The sequence below is a fragment of the Eretmochelys imbricata genome, chromosome 2, assembly GCF_965152235.1.
Source record: "Eretmochelys imbricata isolate rEreImb1 chromosome 2, rEreImb1.hap1, whole genome shotgun sequence".
In the NCBI taxonomy this organism is placed as follows: Eukaryota; Metazoa; Chordata; order Testudines; family Cheloniidae; genus Eretmochelys; species Eretmochelys imbricata.
Window position 1 is genome coordinate 181,546,833 of NC_135573.1, and position 25,288 is coordinate 181,572,120.

General features: G+C 41.8%; 1 protein-coding gene across 11 annotated transcripts in view; it reads right to left on the bottom strand.

Moving 5' to 3' along the window:
* BBS9 (Bardet-Biedl syndrome 9) overlaps positions 1-25,288 on the bottom strand; it is a 432,422-nt gene that overhangs the window by 13,296 nt on the left and 393,838 nt on the right. For 10 of the 11 annotated variants that reach the window (XM_077811042.1, XM_077811050.1, XM_077811043.1 and 7 more), the window contains one exon: positions 24,005-24,537. The exons of the other annotated variant lie outside the window; for it this stretch is intronic. In XM_077811042.1, the coding sequence (XP_077667168.1) occupies positions 24,368-24,537 (170 nt within the window). In that variant the 3' untranslated portion in view covers positions 24,005-24,367. Of the gene's footprint in view, positions 1-24,004; positions 24,538-25,288 lie in introns of those variants that run through there. 11 annotated transcript variants of the gene reach the window in all.

Below are 25,288 nucleotides of genomic sequence, written 5' to 3' on the forward strand. Positions count from 1 at the left end.
GCCGTTTGGCTAAGTTACAACACTGCGAAGAACAAGAGTAAACAATTAGATTTTTGCTGATTATGAACTGTTCAGGATTATTTCCTTAGTAAGCAATAATGTGAATTAAGTATGTAGCCATGCCAGTTCCAGGATATTAGAGAGACAAGGTGGGTGAGGTAATGACTTTTATTGGACCAACTTCTGTTGATGAGAGACAAGCTTTCGAGCTTATACAGAGCTCTTCTTCTGGTCTGAGAAACTTAATATGTATTACAACAATCTATAACCCACTAACAACCCCACCACCACATCTGCTTTCCTCCCCTCCCCCCCGCTCCCTTCCCTTCTTCCTTGTGACTGGATGGGTGTTAATAGGTCATTTCACCTTATATGGTCCCTGGAAATATGTGTTAACTACTGATGTTAAACAATCTGTTCCATCTTGTATTTAGCTGTGACACTTTGAGGCTATGTCTACACTGCAATTAGACTCCTGCAGCTGGCCCTGCCAGTTGACTCAGACTCAGGCTAAGGGGCTATTTAATTGCGAGTGTAGATGTTCAGCTTCAGGCTGTAGCGTGAGCTCTGGGACCTTACCCTATTGCAGGGTCCTAAAGCCTGGGCTTCAGCCCGAGCCTAAACGTCTACCCTGCAAGTAAACAGCGCCCAAGCCCCAGAAGCCTCAGTTAGCTGACACGGGCCAGCCACAGGTGTCTAACTGCAGTGTAGATATAGAATCATAGGATTGGAAGGGACCTTGAGAGGTCATCTAGTCCAGTCCCCTGCACTGCTGGCAGGACTAAATATTATTACTACTTTGAGTAAATATTCCAGACCTGAAGAAGAGCGCTATGTAAGCTCAAAAGTTTCTCTCTCTTACTGAAGTTGGTCCAATAAAAGATATGATCTCATTCACTTTGTCTCTCTAATAAAGCAAAGGTACAGATTATTTACCAAATACCAGCAAAATGGAACTAACTGGCAACAGAAAACTTGTAATTTTGGAAACAATTTCTAAAAAATATACTGAAACTCAGGCTTCAGCGAGCCTATTGCTCTTCAATTTCTCAATAACGCTGCATTTATTTTCAATTTTTTTAGTGGATTTTTGAAAATCATCATCAGCCTAGGAAGATTCCAAATCACTCTGTGGTTAAAATGTCTCAAAACAAACTGTGAAGGAGAAAAAAATATTAATTTTAATTCAGGCCTGCATACTGCAAACACTTACACACATGCTGCGAACTGCAAACACTTACCCTAAATTTATGCACCCGAGTAGTTCCATTAAACTTAAAAAAGTCCAGTTGGAGTGTGTGGTTTGTATTTTTAAAAAATCAGTTAACTAATTTTATTTTTTTAAAATTCTGATATCAACATAACACTAGGGAATACTTTTTTTGTTTTTTGTTTTTATAAAATTGACAAAGTTGAAAGAACAAAGAGCACACTTGCAGGTCACAAGCCAAGGCCTCAGTCCTGCAAGTTTGTCCATATAGGTGGACGCCTTTGCCTACACAGAACTCTGCTGAAATTAGCTAAGCTCTGCATAGGTGCAGGATTCTGCCCGAACAGAACATCTTTACAGGACAGGGGCCTGACGGCTCAGCTCTACAAACAATAAAGATTTTTAGAAAATCTTTACAACTGGTAATATTTTCAGTGCTAAGCCCCACCCCAATTTCAATGATGACAAATAATAAAAAAACCCCAAACTAGAACACTACCTTTGAGCGTGGCACAGGAACCAGAAAATGTAACAGAGACTAGGAACAAATGCAAACTAATCAGTCTAGATTTATTATCCAAGCAGAATGAAATGCAAACTGCAAACCATGCGCAGACAGTGATGAAAGGCAAATTATATTTTTTAATATTCCTTAAATTTTACAGCACAAAGCAATTTATTAATAATGCAGGTAAGGATATGTTCTGGTTTCTTTTTCTTTTTAACTTTAAAAGACTTGATGGTGTTCCTTTAAGAAATACCCACCACATATATATTAAGTTGAACACAATATAATTTTGTTTAAAACTTGCTTTCTGTGGGAACTGAGGCTTTTATTTCTCTAAATTGTTCTCAAAGGAATCTTGGGTTTTACATATGGTATTTCAAGTCTCACTGTAGGAGATTTTTACATCAAAGTTCACAAAGAACTCTAAAGGCTCCATTGGAGTTTCTCAGAGTGACAGTTTAAGAAAAGATGTAACTAGAGATCCATTGAGACAGATTACATGACGGCAAAAATGAAATACAAGTACTGTAGATGAAGATTTATCAAAATCTAGCTGGTGGTAGCCCCAATGTATTTAGCCATAAAATCCCCCTACCACTGTTTTCTAATGTGCTAGATGCTACTCTCTCTTTCCCAGAAGCAGTTGCAGTTCAGAGGTGGTGTTGCTGTAAAACACAGTATTTTATGTTCCTATTGAAGGAAAAGCATTACACATATGTTAAATATTATAAAGTGAAGTTGTGAGAGTCAGTATTTTAGCCTTTTTAATCCCGAGATTGAATTGTTATTCTAACAGCCTGTGAAGATGGAAGGTAAAGAGAAGCAAATTACATTTTCGGCGATATTATATACATACAAATGACACACAACAAGCATAAAACATAGAAGTAATGTGCAAAGGAGTCACAAATAAGCAGTAACGTGAAGCAAAAACTGTATTTATCAGTTCAAAGTCTTATTTTATTTAGCACCTTCCCTTCCCCACCCAATCAGAGAGGCAAAAATATTGAAGTCCATTTGAAATAGGTGCAGAGACTGGCACCTGCTCAGTGTGGCACTAACGGGCCAAAGCATTAACCTAAAAGGCAGGTGAGTTGAGGATTCCCCCGAGCATGGGGGAATCTCCTGCTGGCTAACATGGACAGCTCTGCGGAACTCCCTCAGAACCCTCCTGATGTAGGAGGCATGACAGAAGGAAGCATTTAGGTTCTAAATTATGCTGGAGGATAAACTGACCCCAAATAGTCCCAGGTATCAGAGGAATGCAAAACTGGCTTTGTCCCCACTTGACTCAGGAGAGGATTTGGCCCATGTTATTTATAAAATATTAAGAATTTACAAAGCATTTATTATGGGAGTCCCCAAGAGCCTTTGTCATGGGACAGGACACACTGTGTGAGATTTTGTACTTATAGGGTATGTCTACACAGCTATTGTTAGCCTGCCAGCTCAACCCCCTCTATTGTGAGTCTGTCTACCCAGGCTCGAAGCTCACTCCCAGCTGAAATGTAGACATACCCATAGTGCACTGAGCATTTCTGCATACCCCATACCACAGTAGTTTAAACTTAAATATAAGAGAAATGATGACAGATAAGTGTGTAAAAGGACAGGAGTTATAGCAATAATCTTATGTGCTTTATTAAGTAGGTTTTGCTTGCTTTGTGGTAGTTGATTGCTATTATTAGTTATTTAATATTAAACAATATCATAGATACTGCAAAGTTCTACTTCAAAAACACATATCTCATGGCAATGGAATAAATACTTTAAAGGTGGCCTCAAGACACACAAGAAAACACAGGTTTCAGAGTAACAGATGAAGTGAGCTGTAGCTCACGAAAGCTCATGCTCAAATAAATTGGTTAGTCTCTAAGGTGCCACAAGTACTCCTTTTCTTTTTACAAGAAAACACAGTAGACCTGATTCCATGCCCCTGAGTCTTAACTTTCCTCTCTGCCACAAATGGTTAAACTTTACAAACTTGACCAAGAGTGTGGGTCAATGATAGATGCAACAAGAAGTAGCAGAGCAGGAGACCAGTTAAGAGAGTATCTGTGTTGCTGTGGTTTCCCTCAAAAGTTCTGTCTTTGCTGATGCTTGTATGGTTGTTGGAGTGCTTCCATTTTGTTTACTTGGGTCCTCATCCAATACCCATTGAAATCAACAGAATTTTTTTCACTGACTTCAACAGGTGCTAGATAGAGACGTATACTCACCAAGCTTATTTCTGGACATATTAATAATGTTTAGTCTTAATTTGACTTTGATTTTTGTATCTCATTTATTTATTTTTTACCTTTTAGCCTTTCCTTTGTGCCACAGCACAGAATTCACCAAGAGACAGTAAATTAAAGTAATAAGCTAGGCTTTTCCAGAAGGAAAGAGGACGGAAGAACTTGTTTTTGGCAAGTTTTTATTATGCCATTTTGACCTATTGAGTTTTAAATAAGGATACGGCATCTAGAGCCATGGGTAGGTGCTTTTATAAATAAAAAGGATTTTCAATTCATTTAAAATAATAAAAGCCTTTATCTTATCTGCCCTAAAGGGTTGTTCTCATCTGTCCACACTTCAGCCACAAAACAAGTTTTCCACACTGTTAGCTAGGATAATTTATGTTAGTTGGTGAGTTGTCAAATCATGACACAAACTGGCATTGGCTCCAGAGTGGACCACAAAGCTCAGTGGGTTATGCATCAAATGATGTCATGAGTCAACAGCAGTCTGTAGCTGATTGACTCTGCCTCACCAGTAGGTGTTACTTCAGCCATTAATACAGATTGTTCTGTGGACGAGGGGATATGCGTGTCTGCCAAAATACATAATAAATATCCACGTCAAACTAAAATCTGCCAGATTCTGAAAATATCATATAACACCCTGTTCTGTATCTGTAACAATGTCCAAAGCAATGTTTGAGAGAGCTTACTATAACCACACCTGTGTGTGCGTCTGCCACAGAGTTTGGAGTTGATTGCCACCTCACTTAATCATTCAAAGCAATGCTTGGCATTTTGAGTGCTATGATTTAGTGCAGCAACAATAATCCAGACCATGGTTTAAACCATTCCCAGCACATCCAAGACTGTTTATTAGCATTGGCTTCTGGTTTACTAGATATTTTCAACACTCTTAATATTGAAGTTCCTCCTCTGGCAGGTCTGAAAAGGCCAAAACTATCTCAAAAGAAGGCCTTATACTTCTCTCACCAGACACTTTATAACTGTGCTAAAACTTAAACTGTGTTAATTTACCTTTCCCTCATCCTGAAGGCAACTGAAGTGGAGAATGTTCAGCACCTCTCCAGGGCCGTCCAGCACCTTGTAACATTGGGCCCAAAATCTGCAGAGCACCTGAGCAAAGGCTGTATGGGATGAAACTCAACTACCCCTCCTCAACCTGTGAGCTGGCTGCAATGCAATAATTGCACATTTTTTTATCCCAGCCCATAATCTGAAATATCAGATGCTGTCACACGTCTAAGCAGACTGTTAGACTTATTGGATCTTTGACTCCTCTGCGTCGCCGCCCCCACCCCCCAACATCTTGTCCTTTGAACCTTGCCATCTGCTAGCATATTCTGGGTAGTCATGAGCCCCTTTCAGAGACACACAAAGGATGCAAACATCACCCTACATTGCCAGTCTTCCACCACACATTGCCCCTTTGATCGCATGGAAGAGCTTTGGAAGGTTTGTAACACAGTGGGTGAAATTCACCCTCCAAGCACTTGAATCCTCATGAGATAAAAACACGAAAGCCTCCACAGTGTATTTAAGCATACCCATGCCTTGACAGCCATCCAACATTTCACCACTCATTTATTAAGATTAGACAAAGAAAAGAAAATTTCCCCTTTAATAACTTAACATAGACCTTGTTCAGTATGGAGAATGATACCACAGAAAAGTCAGAGAAAAATTAGCTGGAGATCAAATGGGAAATATTTCAACATTAGTTTTCTTAAGAAGTGGCTTCATCTTTTTAATTTAATAATGTTCTTTACTAAATGTTTTCACTATGCTCTTATGAAAACTGAACTACGTTTTTGTCTACATGATACAGGAGGTGAAAAGGCAATGCCATTCAGTATTCCTTCTATATGTAATATGAAGCAATAGCATCTCTGCGTGAGACATTTGCAGTGTAAATGCAGTGCTTATGAAAGCATAGCGATTGAAAGCAGGTGGGGCACAGGACCAGGATTTCTCATCCATTCTATCCATATACTTCAGCTCACTAAAAATAATAAAGCCTCCTATGTTTACTCAGTCTTGTACTTGTTTTAAAGCTCAGCCACCAAATTATGCCAAATTATGTGTTGTCCAACTTGGACTGAACTGAGAACACTAAGCTCCTTTTCCTAGTTAACTGTGCTGTATTTATATGATTTCTGCATTACAAATAGACATTATTGATAAGAAAAGAGAAAAACAGATTTTTTTAAAGGTTTCAGAGTAGCAGCCGTGTTACTCTGTATTCGCAAAAAGAAAATGAGAACTTGTGGCAAATTTATCTGAGCATAAGCTTTCGTGAGCTACAGCTCACTTCATCGGATGCATGCAGTGGATTATACGGTGGGGAGATTTTATATACACAGAGAACATGAAACAATGGGTGTTACCATACACACTGTAACGAGAGTGATCAGGTAAGGTGAGCTATTACCAACAGGAAAGCGGGGGGGAGGAAGGGGGAGTCAGAACTGCTTCCAATTTTTTACTTCAGTCTTGGTACAAACTTAAAAGAATATTATACTGACAATAGAACTTAAGAACATATGTATTTATACACACATTATAATATATAATTATGTAAATTGCGTACACACAGACACACATGTACAGACTACCAAAGTCTATTCGATGGATATTATTTATTTTTCATCTTATAATTGGAAGCCTAATTTTTTTCAATTGCAAACATTATATGCTACCATCTAGAATGCTCATTAAAGATTAACAACTCAACAGTAAAACTTTTACTGCATTTGTTTTTTGCTAACTTAAAAACGAAGCAGGAGATAAGAGATTGTTTGCAAAATGAAAAACAAAGAACTAATAATTGTGGTAGAAATGTCTCAGAACAAAAAAAAAAAATCAAGCAAGGTGGCACATGCTAAAGCTAGAGATGGCTAGACTACTTCAAATAAAATAAGAATTTACCCAAACCTTCATACATAACTAGAACTGACCCTTTTTGCATATATGAAAAAGTCCAGTTAATTTTTTCATTATTTTTTATTTTCACTCTCACCTCCCATTCTTGTTGCGGGCTGGTGTCAGAAATTGAAATGCTGACATACAGTGAGAGAAGCTGGTTTTGAGATATTTCCGACTTGACAGGAAGCAGGATATATAAATAGCGCCAGGAAAAAGGCTGTTCTTTTGAGTTTTCTTGATCAGTTTTGAGGATCCAAGAGGTTGGAATAACCAAGCTCAGATGATTATCCAGAAGTTTGACTGTCACTGCTTACATTGCCTACAACATATATGTACTCGCTAAAACTGAATTAGAGGTGTTGGTTCGAACCCCTAGGAGTAAAGCTATTCAGAAAATTGTGTATTTGTCCCATGGAAAATGTCACCGTTTCCCAACGAGTTTCCATTCTGAATTGGAATGGAAAGTCAAAATATTGAAACTTTTAGCGAAACAAAAATTAGAATGAGTTTCAAATCAAAAATGTCAAAACATAGAATGTAGCCTTCTTGATCAAAATGCAGTTCAGAATCAGGCACTAAATCAGGCCTGATTCTCTCCTGCGGAGGCAGGGGGCAACATCAGGGAGCTATGAATAGCTGCTTGATTTTGAGGGTGGCCCTAGCCCCAGCACCACTTAGAGATGCTGCCAGATCATTCTAAATTGCACCAGTTAGGTAGGGTCCTGTGGGGAGAACTGTGAGGTGCAGATATGGGTCAGACATCGTAACATCTAGCAGAGAGTTCCTTTATGCCAGTGGAATTCTCTGCTGGGAATCTGAAGCCAGCAGAGAATGCTGCCTTAGCAGTGTGAAAGGGCTAGATCTCATTAGAGACTATTTCTGTAAAGAATGAAATATAATTAGAAATAGACTTTTTACTATTTTAAATGAGTATTTTGAATTATTAAAACCCCTTTATAACAATACTAATAAAAAGATAAACTGACTAAATGAATACACCAGAATGGTACGATAACACATGCCATTACTCTTCCTATATTCACATATTTTAAGACCAGAAGGGTTTGGATTATGATAATCTAAATTATGACCATCTAGTTTGCATAATAAAGAACACAGAATTTCACCGAGTAATTCATGCATCAAACCCGTAATTTCTGGTTGAGCTAGAAAGACATTTAATCTTGATTAAAATATTACAAGTAATGGAGAATCCATCATATCCCTAGGTAAATTGTTCCGCACTGTTCAAAATGTGCATTTCATTTCTACGTCTGAATTTTTCTAGCTTCAGCCACGGACATGTACTATGGCTTGATTCTACAATAATTAATCTGTATTTACGCAGATCAGTTTTATATTTTTATAAAACAAATGTAAGAGAAAGTCATGAGGAACTAAAAGATGTTTGAGGCATTTACAATAGAGACCACTTAATTCCATCTCTAGTGTCGTATCTCCAGGGTGAAGGATAATAATCCTAAATCTAACATACACTGTCTACTGAAACTGTCATTGCTGTGTTAGTCAGTGTGTTCAATTTGTCAATACTAGAGGGATTAAATCTAGACAAAATACATATCTGAGCAAATTATGCCCAACATGGATCCAGTTTCATCATTTGTCAGTGAGTGCTGATGGATCCAAGGAGATAAGTGATGACACCAGATGAACTCTCTGCACGTAGGTGCAGTGGATTTTTTTGTTCCAAAGCACAATAATGGCCTTACAAGGCCTATTAAAAACAATTCTGAAAGCCAATTGATCTTATCCACACAGAATCTTGGATTATTAACTCATTCATTGCCAAACAATTTCCAACATAAAATACCAGTATACTTTTTAAACAGAGTACTTCCCAGGTGTTACGTAAGGAATACCAGTCAGGTAGTTCTCATCAGCACAGTGGTGTATGCCAATCCTTTGGAAGATTGAAAAGTTGAGATCTTGAGAATCCTGGATCCATAAAGAGCTGGAGGCTGATCCTGTGGATTTACACTCAGAAACCCCCCACTGATTAAACTGGGAATTTTCTCCAGTGGAAGGACATAAAAGTGACAAGTCCCTTTTCCAAGGAGCTCAAAGTTTAAGTTGAGATATAACACTCACCTAGTCCTGGTTTACTGTTAAGAAAGGATCCTGTTAGCGCCTTCCCCATAGTGTCAGGAGTTAAGGAATTAAGAAGGTAAGAGATGAAAACTAACCAAAAGTGAGTTCTGAGGCGTGCTCTGAAGAAAGACTGAGAGGTTGGATGGCACATTGAACTAGGAAGGACGTTCCAGAGTTAGGGGCCATGTAAGAGGAGACAAAGAGCTGCAGGTGGGAGACCAGGTGAGCTGAGCTATACTCAAGGTGCAAGCATCTTGTGCAATTTTATAAAGAACAACATGTCACCCTGTTCATCCACAGACTAGGAACAATGAAGCCTGACTAAGTCATCTCTCACTAGAGGCCTAAAACCCTGAGGCTGATTCTGACAGCTACTCTACTGAGGGCACTATTACAACACCAAAAGCCAGCAACTTCAAAATTGAATACACTGACAATGGGACCAGTTCATCTGATTATTCTTCCCTGGCTCAAAATCAACTAGCTACTGTTGACTTGTTTCTAACCACTTCCTGGTTTTAGTTTGGCTATTTATTCTTACAACACCTGTTTTGTATTTGATTTAAAAAAATAAAAATAAACAAAATCCCCTGAAGGACAAACAACAGAGTTTGTAACCAGCAAGGCTAAGAGTTGATGCAATGCATCCTCTGGTGCTCAAACCACAGTCAAAGTGGTTGCCAGCTAACCCAATCTTTCTGGTTTGACTCATATGCTGAATTCTCTCAATGAGAAGGATTTGTCCCATCACTGAAATAGGAAACTGAATTAAAAGACAGCTGTGTAAACAATGTGAAAGTTTGTTCAAAACCAGTGATTCAGAGGCCAGTTATTTGTGGCATATCAAGAAAATTAAACTGGGAAGAGTCTTAAGTTTGCACCTCTAAGTCTGTCCACTGCTGCCCTTTTACATAAATATATATGCAAATGTAGAAATGGGTCAGACATGTGAAATTCAGAGCATGGTCTGAACTTCTTTGAAGACTGGAGGTGTTTGGAGCTAGAGTTTTATTTCAGGCCCATTATTAATTTTAAAAAAGTTGGTTGGTGAATTAAAAAAAATCCCCACCCTACCTATCACCTTTTAGTCACTATCAAGCTGTTGATGCTTGCCTCCAGTTGGCCCATGATGCCAGTTTCCATTGCCCATTTGTGAACTTTTCAAACAAGCACCACTATGCTTGGGAGGCACTCCCTATAAACATCTGCAAAGGTACCTCATTATCCATCTTCAAAACCTTCCTTTGCCATGATGCCTATAAACTTGACAACCGTTCGGCTGCTAGTGTGTAGAGACCACAGCCTATTCTGTTTACCAATATTGTCTCACTGTTTACTTGTACTCCCCCATCTGTCCGTAGTTATCTGTTGTTTCTTGTCTAATATCTAGGCCATGTCTACAGTACAAACGTTGGTCAATGCAAATTATGTCAACTTAAAGCTGCCACCATTAGTATATTATTCATGTGTGTGCATATGTAACCCACACACCTTCTGGGTGTGGTGTTCTGTCCCATCTAGTGACACTGAGACCACTTAGAGAAAATTAAATGAGTTTGCTCCACAGCATTAGCTAACACCTAGTTGGGTTTTAGCTCATGCGGTAGAGGCTCATGCACTGAGGTCCCAGGTTTGATCCTGCCTGCCGATGACCAGGGTCTGTTGGCATTTCACATATTTGGTTGTTTGTGTCAGCGCTGTGCATACTCACCAGGAATGCTTGTGTCAATGCGCCATGGTTAGTTAGGTATCCCATCATGCCACTTCCCAGCATTCAGCGCACTGAATTTTGGGAAATTTTTGCAAGGCATGGTGGGCCTGAAACAACTTATGCAGGGGTCACTGGGAGCAAGGGGTCAGTTCCCATCACGAAAATGTCTCTATCCCATAATGCAGTGGTTCCCAAACTTGTTCCACTGCTTGTGCAGGGAAAGCCCCTGCCTGGGCCGGGCCAGTTTGTTTACCTGCCACGTCCGCAGGTTCGGCTGATTGCGGCTCCCACTGGCCACGGTTTGCTGCTCCAGGCCAATGGGAGCTGCAGGAAGCGGCGTGGGCCGAGGGATGTACAAAACAATCCAGTGCAAAACAATTCTGTGTAATTGAAATACAATACAATACAAACTTCAAAAATAAATTAATGAAATGCAACGTTAACATTAAAAATGACAGAAAACATTCCTGACCATTTCAGATGCACATACACCAACCAGGGCTCCCAAAGGCTAGTGTCACATGGAACACTGGGGGGCACAGGGAGGTGCTAAAATGGAGTTCTCCTGTGACTGCAAAGAGAGGTGAGGCCATGATTGTTGGATCTGCAGGCCAACAAGAGTCTGTAGCATTTATGTTTGCTTCCTGAGCAGCCCCATTATGTCCTGATGCATCTCCTTCTCCTTTTCCTGCTGGGACTCCTGGGTCTCTCCTGTCCACTCTTTCCTTCTCCAGGCTGCCTGCTATATTCACTTTCCAGGCTGTCTGTTCACAGTCCAGTGCAGCACTGGCTTGCAGAATCTCACTGAACATGTCCTCCCTAGTCCGCTTCTTTCTCATCTCATCAAGGTTCAAGCATTCCACTTGGGTGTGGAAAGAACACCCCGAAGGCTGCAACAGCTACAGATAAAACAGATAGATATATCATTGAATTGACAATGGAAACTGAAAGATAAGTTTCAGAACTCCCTTCCCTTGTTCCCATAATCTAAACAAGAAATGCTTATTGACACTTCAGTTATGGAGTGCCTCTGCACAGCCCTGCTCTGCAGCCCCAGCCATGGTGAGTATTACCCACCAAGCATTGGGGGGGGGGGAGAAAATGAGGAGGAAATTGTTTGGTTGCGTGAAATAATAAAAAGCCCGTATACTGCTCGCCTGTTTACTGCAATGGTGCCAGTTTAAGTCATCACAGAGCGGCGTGGGAAAATGTCCTATCGCAGAGGAAGAAATAAGGCTGCCATTCCTAGAAACCTTTGGGAGAGGACTGCAGAACACCTCTAGTTTCATTAGGATCTCTCAAGAGGATACAAGGGACATCTGTATTCATAGGTGCTGGAGCACCCACAGGGAAAAATTAGTGGCAGCCAAGCTCCCCTTCCGGCTTCACCTCCTCCTCTGCCTCCTCTCCTGAGCGTGCCGCATCCCCGCTCCTCAGCCTACCTCTCAGTGCTTGCTGCCACCAAACAGCTGTAGCAAGCTCTGGGAGGGAGCGGGGAGAAGCAGGAATGTGGCGCGCTCAGGGGAGGAGGTGGGGCTGGGGTGGGGATTTGGGGAAGGAGTCAGAATAGAGGCAGGGAGGGGGTGGAGTTGGGGCAGGGACTTTGGGGAAGGGATTGGAATGGGGGCAGGAGGGGGCAGGGCAGGGTGGAGTCAGGGAAGGGCCGGGAGCAGAAGGGGGTCGAGGACCCTCCAGTGCCAGTAGAAGTCGGCGCCTATGTCTGTATATATGGAAACAAACTGGTTTGCATCCTGCCCCCCAATACCCCACACCCCTCCATAATACTTCGGGGGAATGAAAAGCAGGTAACAATGCTAATCTCTGTTTGTTGTACCACCACCTCCTCTCACATGAATAAAATGATGAAAAGTTAATACAGGAATCCTGTTAACTTGGGGTTGGATTGGACACCATCTTTACATTTAAACATTAGAAGAAAAAAATGCATGCACACACTTACCCAAGGTTTCTTCCCCTTCATCAGGCTCATCTGTTCTTGTTTGAGGGGACTGGCTAGACTGCAGTAAAGTCTCATAAAAACATGGCGTAGCTGGATGCCCCCTGTTCCATGGCATAGCATGGCCTCCCTCTTCTCTTCCTCCTTGCTGTTCACGATAGGGTTCTGTGTCTCAGGCTACACCGAGCTATTCACAGTGGTCTGCAGGGGGACGGTGGGGTCTCTGCCAAGTATGGCATGCAGCTCATTGTAAAAGTGACAGGTCTGTAGCTGGGCATAAGATCAACTACTGGCCTTCCTGGTTTTGTGATATACCTGCCACAGTTCTTTCACTTTCATTGCTGCTGATCCCTGTTGTATCCATTTGCCTGCATCCCCTGTGAGATCTTTTCGTAGATGTCCACATTCTTATGACTGGTCCATAGCTGTACCCGCACAGATCCTGGAGATCAAACATCTCCTGTCTACTCCAGGCAGGAGTGTGCCTAATGCGTGGGGCTGGCATGGTTGGTTGGGCAGTTGCATGCAACGAGAGATGGTAAGTGTGCTCACCCAGCTGGACAATCAGGAAAAGGCATTTCAAAAATATGCGGGAGAGGGGAAGTTAAAAAAAAGGGAGGGGAGGTGGCTTCCGGTCTCCGTGAACCCTGGGTAGTGGAGTTCACAATTGTGACCAGAGAGCCCACTGTCAGGCATTACGGTACAGCTGTGGGAAGACTTAACACTAAAAGAAGTCACACAGTGTCTACACTTGTACTGCGTCGACCTCAGTAGGTCGACCACAGCTCAATGCCGTTTGGGGAGGTAGTGTTACTGTGTTACCATAATAGGGTGCTTACCTTGAGCAGAGATACATGCACAGCTAGGTCACTGCAAGGCGACTTAGTTAACTTAACTTAATAGTGTAGAGCAGGCCCTAGACTGGAAGCACCTTGGGGCAGGGACTGTCTCTTTGTTCTGTGTTTGTAAAACACCTACCACAATGGGGTTCTGGTCCATGCCTAGGACATGTAGGTTCTCCAATAATACAAATAAATAATAATACATAATAATAATAAATAATAATTCCCACCTTCCATTAGTGAATATATTTTGTAAACAGCTGATCTCTTCCGATCCAATGTAATATTTAAAGTTTTCTCAAAGTTAGTTTCTCCTCAAAACAACTTAGTTAACTTTAAGATTCTTTCTTTCTCCGCAATTAGTCTTGAGTTTTTAATCATAACCCACTCTCCACATGCCCCTTTAAACAAATGTGTTTGGTGAGCTATTTTAACAATACTGCACAGGAAATGAGAAAACTCAAAGGCTAACATTTTCAGAGTTGCACTGGGTTTGTCGAAGGAGGTCAAGGAATTTAGGTGTCCAAACCCATTGAAATTCAATGGGTGTTTATCATCCTTATGTTTCTTTGAAAATCCTAGGCTTGGTGCTCAGTTAGCATGGTGATGTACCTGGTATAAAAACCCTGAGCATAACAGGACATATTGCTGCCTAGTGTTAGGCTGCTCAATACACATTTAGGAATCCAAATACAAGCAGCCTGATTGTCAAAGGTGCTGTATACCTGGAGTTTTTATGGACTTCAATTTAGGAATTTTTTGGAAACTCAGAACTCCTGAAAATCCAGGCACCTCAATAAAAATGGTCTATCTATGAATTAAGGAGCCTAACTTTAGACACAAAATTTTGAAAAATTTGGTTTAAGTGTTGTAATATAATATGTGACTGCACTGTCAACCTCCCCCCCTCCCTTTAAAACAGTCTTTACGCACACCTCCACACCCCGTCTGCCAATTTTGTAAGGTGGACACCTGGATAAAATTGTAGCTTTTCCAGTCACATGCTCTAGCTAAGGAGGATTCCAGCCCCCATTCCCCAGACAGGTTTCTGTGAAGAGATAATTCACTTAAAGGCAATGACCCCGCTGGCAGAAGCCCCATTGTTTAAGCAGGTGAGAGCCATTCAGTGCTGATGCTCTTTGAGTGTTTTATCACACCTTTGCAGACATAGCTCCTTACTATGCCAGGTTCCTGTTACCAAAGGGATGATCTAATTTACAGTGACTTTTACAAGTACAGCTAGCGTTCATAAAACCAAATGGAATTCATAACTGAACACAAACCTATTCCTCTAATGGTCACACAAACCATCTAAGTAATCCCCATATCTCACGTCTTGTCCCATTTCCTCCACACATTCCCTAACCAAAAGTTTAGGAACATGACATTTTGGGTGGATTGATCTAATTGGTCTAGAAGCTGCTGGGAGGGGAGAAAATCCAAACTTGGCTTATAATGGAAAACCAGCTGCAAGCTTGATTATGACGAGAACAGAGTTTCCCATAATATCACCTGCATCCCACATTTAAACGGCTTTCAATAAGTTGCTGAAAAGCAAAAGTAAGTTAATAGAAAAAATATTTACCTAAGAAGGAGGTAAACACAGAGGAACCCTTTTGCTTGTTGGTTTGCCCAGCACCCGGATGCACTAGTAAAATAAAAAATACGCTAAATGTAAGGCAAATGAAATCTAGAAAAACTAGGGTCTACATAACAGTTTCTTTTTATGTAAAGAAGATGTCATCACTGGGCAGAGTAGGAAAAACTTTCTGTCTACCTACAGGTTTCAGAGTAACAGCCGTGTTAGTCTGTATTCGCAAAAAGAAAAGGAGTACTTGTGCCACAAGTACTCCTTTTCTTTTTGTCTACCTACAGTGAGTTTCAACGGCCACTGCATTGCTGACCTATGAATGTTCTAATTCAACTTTCTGAAGCAAGCAGGGATCACCACAGGCACAATCCCTCTTTTCCCCTCCCCTCCTCAGTGAAGTTTCCCAATCATGACAAAAGTAGTAGGGTGCACATTAAAAGAACAGATCACTGAAAATTATGCCCCCAAAAGGGAAACATTTACCAAAAAGTCTGTTTGTATTGTGTAGCACTCAACAGAATCCCAAAATCCTTTATTGTGGGTTTAATATGGCAGTAATGGTAAATTCACATACAGGATTGATTAATACAGGTTTGAATGTGAAAGTTAAATAAACCGTCAGAAACTACAGTCCATCCTCTGTTGCAGTGTAAAGCTATCTGAGAGAATAGTACTACCTTGTGCAATGATCCCATCAGATGTCATAAATTCAGCAGGGTTGGACCGCATGGCAAATTTCCAAGTGAAAACTAGGTGCTGCAGGTAGTGCTATTGATGACAGAGCAGGTAACACGTTCTTCTCCGAATTAGTGTCAAACCAATATTGAGGCTTGCAGGTCAGAGAGAGATCTGTTACCTCTAGTAAACACAATCTATTTAATTAAGCTTCACAGCACTCCTGTGAGCTAGTCATGTTTTCAAAAGGACCACTTCTCCCAGCACTAAAATGTAGCTATATTTTGGATAACTCTAACAGCAAGTTCCTGATCACTTGTAGCCAAAGATTCAATGGCACTTTGTATGCAATTAAGAAGAGGGGTGTTCACCTTGGTATCCTGAACAAATTCCAACAAAGGTAATTCCTGGTACCTAGCTAGATTTTCCCTGCAGCTTCAATTTGATAGATTCTGCTCCACTTTCCCACCTAAACTGGTGTGCTATGTGCTATTAAATAGTTACCACATTCCACCCCAAGGATAGCTACATTTCAGTGCTTGGTGAAGTGATCCTTATTTAAATATTGCTTGGCTCACAGGAGTGCTGTGAAACTTAATTAAGTTAATGTCTGCAAAGTGCTTGGAGGTTCTCAGATGAAAGGTGCTACAGAAATCCAAAGTACTGTTAACCTTGTAGGGGTGGCAATTTGGATAAACTAAAAACCTACATAAAACTTCAATCAAAGCAAAGCTCATTAAGGTTTCAATTAACTTCTTGTTTTCATTTCCAAATACTTCTCAACTTTATTATTTCATCTTCAGCTGGAAGAACCAAAATATGATCAGCTAAAACAAGGAGTAACAAAGCCTTATACCATCCCCCTTCTGTCCCTTTACCTTATTTGTACTCTCAGTGGCCTTCACAAGCTGTTTTATGGTATTGCTTTGGAAGATCATGGCCTTCTCCATTCCTGTGAGCTGCTCTAAAGGCAAAATTACTAACTCACTAATAATCAAGGGCCTGTGTATTTTGTAGCTCAACAGTTTCAGCAGAATCCATCCCTTGCTGAAGAATTGTACTCCAGAATCTGTTTTCATTTTAAAAATTAAATGTCTAGCCCTCATAGCTGGAAAAAACCCTGGATAATGTGACCCAAGTTTGAAATGATATAGTGTTGTCTTCTCTATTATGCAGACAGCAAGAAACAATAGCTCTGAGAAGTGGCACTGCCTTAGTTATCTTTATGGATTGTTGTGAAATCTAAAGATTACAACCTATGTTTTAAGAAGTGACTAGTGATGTTAGAGAGCCTCAATTTCTGTGTGCTTAAACTGAGACACTTCAAAGAGGCCTGATTCTTTATGGGACTAACAGTTATAAGCGTCACCTTTTGGAGTACTCCATTACCATGCAAATGAGGTTGGTCATTTATATGCCCCATAGCTGAAGACAGATATATTTATAAGACACACACACAGTACACCAATTATTAAAATCATGTTATAGCATGTAAAAACTCATATCAAACAGTTTGCCACACAAGCTAATTAAATTCCAGCAATCTCATGAAAAAGCTTGTTCTCATTAAATTCCCAGCCTGATTTGCAAATCAAAGCAATATGGAAAAACATCCTAAACAGTGAAAAATTAAGTAAACCAAACTTTTAGTTATTTTGAGATTTGCCTGTCGCTTGCTATTTCCCTTTGAGTTCAATACTGAAGAAGAAAACTACAAAATCCTATGATCTGCCACAGGGCACCAGACTGTGTAGGTGCCTGACTGACCATGTGGCTTCTCCATTCCAGCATCACTCTATTTAGTGCAGATCAAGAGTGTTTAAATTCCTTCAATGCATTTTAGGGTATGACATCAACTTAAAAATAATTATGGTAGCATAGCACTGATGTGGGAAACCATTTTTAATCCTAGTAATGCTTGGGTGCCTATATGTTGTGTGGTAATTATAGAGGATGGAGAGGGCTTGATCAAAAGGAAGGAAATCCCAGTCTTTGTTCTCTATATATACACATAGCGTAACTGCATATACAAATTGATGTTTAGTTTGATTGACTATAGACTGAAGATATTTATGCCTCCTGTTTTGAAGAACAGAGGACAATCACATAGTATCATGCTGTGCATGAAGTGAAAAATTTTCAAGTATCAATTACCACCTAAACACTAAACCAAAATGACATTTAGTAAACTGCATTGCTGAACAAGACACAGCATGTTCTATATAGATGCAACTTTAAGGGTGGAAGATGGGTGTGATTGCCATAGTGGTTGTAGAATATACTGCTTTGGTGTGTATGCCCCGAAACAAACGGTGCCTCTACCACAATCTGGCACATCTTTCGCTGTTTCCCACTGTGGGCTGCAAAACATCTGTCTAGACAACTCTGTTCACAGAAAGGCAGGATGTAGGGAAGGAAGCCAGGAGACCTATCTAGGACAGTCCCCTCCTTTAAGTCAGCACATGTCTGCCACATATTTTCTTTCAAATACCCATCCATCGCATTTTCAAGAACTATTTATATCAGTTGCTTCTCTGTTACTTTCATTCTGGAGGCTGCACAGTATTAATAACCATCTGTGCCAAAGAGCAAGTCTGCCTGAATTCCTTTGCTACCCTGCCTTTCCTGAAGCTTGTTTGTAACCCCTTATTTTTGTTCTTGACTCTAGCTCAGAATAGTCTTAGAGGATCCATTATTTCAGTTCCCTTAAGAACTATGTCAACCTCAGTGGGATCCCCTCTTACCTCAGTGAGATCCCCTTCTTTCCCAAAGAACACATACTTAGTGCCTCTAGCATATTTTGAGTAACAGACCCCTGAATCACTGCATTATTCTGGTTGTCCTTTTGCTCTGCTGTAACCTCTCTTTCTGTATTTTTCCTCTTTTAAAACAACATGTGCCTCTACACAGAGCCACAGTTATTTCCCCCAGTTTATTCTTGATACCTGAATTTGTACATTGTAATCAGCGTGCCAAAGGTTTTTCAACTTTAATACAAACAGGATTTAGAGAATGCCTTTCATCCAAAGAACTCAAAGAACATAATACACACCAATTAAATGTCACTCCACCCCATGAACTAAGTAACCATTTACAATACCCCTCTTTCAAGGCAAGTAAGATATATCCATCTTACAGACAGCTAATCTGATGCACTGATAGAAAGTTAAGTGACTTATCTATGGTTGCACAACTAGGTGACTGCAGAATCACGGAAATCAAAAAATTAGTGTAATAAGCAGTGTTGTGGTTCGCTAATTCTCTTGTCAAGTATTTTGTAGGCATGGCAGCAGAGGTGACTTTTAAAGATGATTACATCAGCCTCGATTTATTGGCCCTCCTGACCTTATCTCGTGAGCCAGCTACTCTGTTTTAGCAGACAAACTTGAAAGAAAAGGAAAAAGTTGGTGGGAAGGGAGAGAACAGCAGCTAAGCAACAGCTGCAATAAAAGGGCCTTTTGTAGCTCTGTACTGCAAGTGAAGGTGTGATTGTAGCACAAGTAGGCATTCACATACTAGCTTTAATCTAACTAGCACAGGTAACAGTAGCAATGTAGCGGTGGAGGTCCAGGCTTCAGCACAGGCTAGCAGTGCAAGTATCTACACTGCAGCTGGGAGAACATAAGACGTGATTCCCTACACGGTTAGACAGACTCGCGCTAGCTCAGCTTGACTTAGTGCACTAAAAATAGCAGTGTGGGCCTCTCAGCACAGGTGGTGGCTCAGGCTAGCCTCGTGAGTCCAAGCCTGCCTGACCTGTTGGGGCTGAACTTGGGTGACTAGCTTAAGTTAACATCCACACTGCTGTATTTAACATGCTAGCTCAAGTTGTACGAGCACAAGTCTGTCTATCCACGCTGGGAATCACACCTCATAGCTGCAGTGTAGACATAACCCCCAGGGACCAGGGGTATGTATGCTGGTTGCTAGCCTGTGCTGAATATTAGTGCACCTTTTGGTTTATTGTGCTTCCTTGGACAAAAGTTTATGCAAAGAAAGCAACTATCGAGGAGAATGTGGTTCCTGCCTTTGGGACTTTTATACCTGTTAACAGCTGGTTAAGATGCCTCCAAGAGCCAATTTCAATATTGTACCACTAGAAGGACAAATTGGCAATTCTGTCAACAAAGAATACCAAGAAGATGACTAGTCTTGTTATTAGATGGGCAAAGATGAAACGTGCAGAACATTCAGCCGACAAAGGAAAGGTATAATGGAGACTCTTCAGGATGGGGAGTTTTCTGCCTTCCCTGCTGACAGAGCTCATCCAAAGCCTTTGATGAAATCACAACTACCTTGTCTCAGTTTCAGAAAAAGGCGGACTGCGGACAGTTTAATTATCACAGTACCATTATCATCAGCCGCAGTTTCACAATCCTGAAATGCTGCCATTCTCAAAAGCCATTTGCATGGAAAAAAAAATCCTCCGGACACAACAGACTGTCATGCTGCCCAAACAACAGAGTAATTCTCATACAATCCGACGCCATAACTAATTATTAAACACAAAAACAACACAAAAAGCCCATTATTTTTAAACAAGGAAACAAAGATGAAAATTTTATCCAGGAACATTAGATTTTAAAAAGAGTAAAAATATCCAAAAATCAAAACAGATCAACATTGTAAAGACTTCCTGCCCCCCCCTTATGCATTGCACATGCACTCGATTGATTCTGTCCCTAAGAAATTAGTACAAATGCTATGCATGTTCCTAACAAATGCAATAAAAATAATAAGTAATAAAACCAAACTCTGTTGGAGCCTTTTTGTCACTTTCACTTCATTTCACAGAACTCACCTGCTTCATTCATACCCTATCTTGTTTGGGGTAATCAAACCATATTTAATTTTTAATTTGGCACCTCTAAAGATCTTATTGATACAGTGCCTGTTAAGATAAGTGTTCCAGTGTTCTTTCGTCTTACCATTAGTCACAATTTCCTAATGCTGATATTTTGCCAGGAAGACAGAGGAAGCAGTTACAAATGCAAGTGATTAGTATGTGTGTGAGTACTTTGACACACAGTTTTGGTTACTTACTAATACAAATATTGAGCTGGTTTAAGGGCATCTTTGTGCCATTTTCCATCATTATAAAAATATGAACTCTTTGTAACAAGTTGCTACTAAACATTATTTCCTTGACTTCTATCGAGTTAGCTGTGCAAACATCTGATGTTTGTTATTCATCTTGTACTGCATTTTGGACATTCTAAAATCTTGGTAATCAAAGCAATATGTACATTTGTGAATGTTCTTTTAAGTCTACAGTGGCCATCATCAGACTATACGGTGATGCTAACGTGAACTAGATGTAGATTATTCTTTCTTAAGCAGTCCACCAGTGTAGTACAAGATCAGTATACAATAACTAAAATTGTATTTAGATAGCACCCAAAAGCATGTAAGAGGCTTTAAAGACAAAGAAGAGATGGGGGTAAAATCTTGGCCTTAGTGAAGTCAATTGCAAAACTCCCATTGACTTAAATGGGGCCCAGGATTTCACCCAGTAACTTTGTGTCAAAGATCTTACAATATAATCTTAGACAAGGTTCAATGCGTGAGACACCCAAACAGTGGAGCTAGAGATAGTGGAAGGGGATCATATAAAGGAAAGTAGAAGAAATAGGGAAAAGTGATGGCAGTATAAGTGAAAGGGAGAGAAAGAGAGTAAAGGGTGGAGGCAAGGAACTAAAGGACAAATTCAGGTGGCATGGTGGGGCAATGTGAGCATGTAAAATCAATGGGTGGCAATTAAACAAGTGATAGCAGAGAGTTAATCAGCTGGTGAAATGCAGGGTATGTGGGTGAATTTAATCAGATATGGTTACTGGAGGTTTCTAATAACAGGTTACACAAACACCTGTCAGGGATGGACTAGTTATTACCTAATCCTGCCTTCAGTGCCTGGGACTGGACTAGATGACCTACTGAGGTCCCTTCCAGTCCTACATTTCTATGATTCTATGAGGGTGTGGGAGGTAGTTCTGGGGTGATGAGTTGCCTGGTGGTGTGAACTAGTACTGAGCTGGCACAAGGGACTTTGTGGCTAGCACAGCAGTTCAAATAGCATCTCTGATCTGAAGTGGGAGGCAGGTCCGCTTCTTCATCCCTAGGGTCCTGGTCCTGTGTGGCTGAGGTGGTGGAATGGGGATTTTTAGCCCTCTGTGCAGTACATTTGGACTGGATCCAGTAAAGATGAGGCAATACTCTCAGCTCTCCCCTGGGAGCATGTGATATCAGAGGAACAGTGAACAAGATGAAAAGAATACTACTGGAGGCTGTGAACACTCACCTCCCTGCTCCTTGGATAGTGCCTCCTGCTTCTGGGGTAGCTGACCCATTTCAAATATGTCCCTGGAAGCGAGCTGCCGCCACTGGTGCGAGTTGGCAGCTGGGGTCACTCAGGACTTGTCTACACTACGAAATTAGGTCGAATTTCTTAAAGTCAACCTGTAGCCTCCGATTTTACAAAATTGATGGTATATGTCCCTACTATGCACATTCCGTCGGTGGAGGGCATCCCCACTACCATGGATAGCATCGACTCACGGAGTGATGCATTGTGGGCAGCTATCCCATCGTTCCTGCAGCCAATTGGAATTCTGGGTTAGGCTCCCAATGCCTGATGGGACAAAAACATTTTCGTGAGGTGGTTTGGATTCATATGGTCAGCCTCTCATGATGCACTTGGCTCCTCCCTCCCTCCCTTCCTGAAAGCAACAGCAAACAATCATTTCTGTGCCTAAGCCTGGGTTACTCATACAGACACCACAGCACAGCAAGCATGGATCCCGCTCAGCTGTACCCTGTTGTTGTGAGCGTGACAAACACCTCGCGCATCATCCTGCAGAATTTGCAGAGCCTACCCAGGAGCAGCCGCGCGGAAGAATGTGATGCCACGCAAATAGCTGTACTGGAAGCCATGGAACAGAGCAATTTGCACATACTGGCAGTGGCAGCTGGGCTTGTTGACACTGTGGAATGTTGCTTCTGGGTCAGGGAAACAAGCACAGACTGGTGGGACCACACCATGATGCAGATATGGGATGAGGAGCAGTGGCTGCATAACTTTTGAATGCATAAGGCCACTTTCATGGAACTTTGAGAATTGCTTTCCCTAGCCCCGAAGCACAGAAATACCAAAATGAGACCTTCTCTGACAGTTGAGAAGTGAGCGGCCTGTGGAAGCTTGCAACACCAGATTGCTACTGGTCAGTCGGAATCAGTTTGGAGTGGGTAAATCTACCGTGAGAGCTGCTGTGATCCAAGTAGCCAGAGCAATCAATTCACTTTTGCTGAGAAGGGTAGTGACTCTGGGAAATGTGCAGGACATACTGGATGGCTTTGCCATGATGCGGTTCCCTAACTGTGGAGGGGCGATAGACAGAATGCACATCCCTATCTTGGCACCAGACCACCTTGCCAAAGAGTACATAAAACCAGAAGGGCTACTTCTCAATGGTGTTGCAGGCGCTAGTGGATAACAGGGGCCGTTCCACCAACATCAACATTGGATGGTCAGAAAAGGTACATGATGCTTGCATCTTTAGGAACTCTGGTCTCTTCAGAAAGCTGCAAGAAGGAACTTTCTTCCCAACCAGAAAATTACTGTTAGTGATGTTGAAATGCCAATAGTTATCCTTGGGGACCCAGCCTACCCCTTGCTCCCGGGCTCATAAAGCTGTACACCAGCATCCTGGACAGCAGTAAGGAGCAGTTCAACCATAGGCTGAGCAAGTGCAGAATGGTGGTAGAATGTGCCTTTGGATGTCTAAAGGGGTGCTGGCACAGTTTACTCACTAGGTTAGACCTCAGCGAAAGCAATATTCCTATTGTTGTTGCTGCTTGCTGTGTTCTACATAATATCTGTGAAAGTAAGGGGGAAAAGTTTCTCGTGGGGTGGGGGGGCTGAAGCAGATTGCCTGGCTGCCAATTATGAGCAGCCAGACACCAAGGCAATAAGAAGAGCACATCGAGGCGCATTACGTCTCTGAGAGGCTTTGAAAATCAGTTTCATGAATGATCCAACACTGATGTGACAGTTCTGTGTGTTGTTCCTTACTAACCTGCCCCCTTTTTTGCATGTACTGCCCTGTAAACTAAAGCCCCACCAACCACAGTGTGCACAGTGAATAAAGAGCCTCTTGTACTCAATGCATGCATTTTTATTATGCTAACAAACACTGGACAGAGACAGCAATGAATAGCAATGATAACCAGATAAGGGCCTGATAACACAGGGAGCGAAGGGCAAGGACACATAGCTTATTACAACTGCACTGTCTAGCAATCAAAGCTGGGGGAATAAGAGCTTTCTGCTCCATGAACCATCCCCTGGAGTTGAGTTCAAGGGATACCGGAGCTTTTCACCCCCCACCCCCCGCCGGCTCATTCTAGAACGTCTGGGAGAGGAGGATATGGAACTTGGTGAGGAGGGCAGCTGGTTCATCACGGGGCGCACAGGGACTCTAAGGTCTAGCTGCCTTTCCTGCACTTCGACCAGATGCCTCAACATGTCTGTTTTCTCCCCCATAAGCCGCAACATCTTCTCTTGCATGTTACGCTCTTGTTCCCTGCTTGCTTTCCTGCCCTCTTAAGAGCGCATGCTCTCTGTGAGCCTCCATGCATTCAGCTGGGCCCTGTCAGCCTCAGAGGAACGCATCAAACCACAGAACATGTCTTCCTTTGTCCACTTTTTTTGCCTTCTAATCTGGGACAGTCTTTGTGCTGGAGTGGAGAAAGCACCCAGAGAAAATGTTGCAGCTGCAAGGAAAAGCATACATTGTTGAAAACAAAAGGTTAACTGTTGCAATGAATTAAACAATTCACAGCAGTAAATACATTCCCTGAGGTACTCGGCCAAATTTTGTGTTTTATAAGAAGAGCCTGCCAGTAAGGTACAACACGTGGCAGAGCACGAGGCCTCAGATTTCAGTCTGCAGGCAGGCATGGTAAGCACACATGAAAGGGTAGGCAGTGTGAGGGCACACCCGGGGACATTTTTTAGTGTGGCAACCCTTGGCGAATGAACAGGCTTTTCCGGGGAGCACCCTTTGTGTGGCTGCACTGGCCGCCACTGTATCCCAATTGTTTACCTCAAATTAAACATGAACCACAATTGCATTTAACCCCTGTAGTGTTATTACATGCGTGCGCTCACCAGAAGTGCCTTTCCCGCCATCACAGTCCAGCACCAGGGGGTCCTGGGAAAGGATTGGCTCCAGAGTTAGGAAAAGGTCCTGGCTGTCAGGGAGAATGGATCCTCTGCTTGCCTACTGCGCATTCTCCTCCTCAGCATCATCAACCATGCCCTCCCTGTTGTTTCCTGTGGCCGCCCAGGTCCCCCAGGGAGAGTGTTGGGGTACTGGTGGGGTCCCCGCCTAGAATTGCATGCAGCTGCTCATAGAAACAGCATGTCTGTGGCTCAGCACCAGAACAACTGTTCACCTTCCTTGTCTTCTGGTAGGCTTGCCTGAGCTCCTTTATTTTCACATGGCACTGCTGTGTGTCCCTG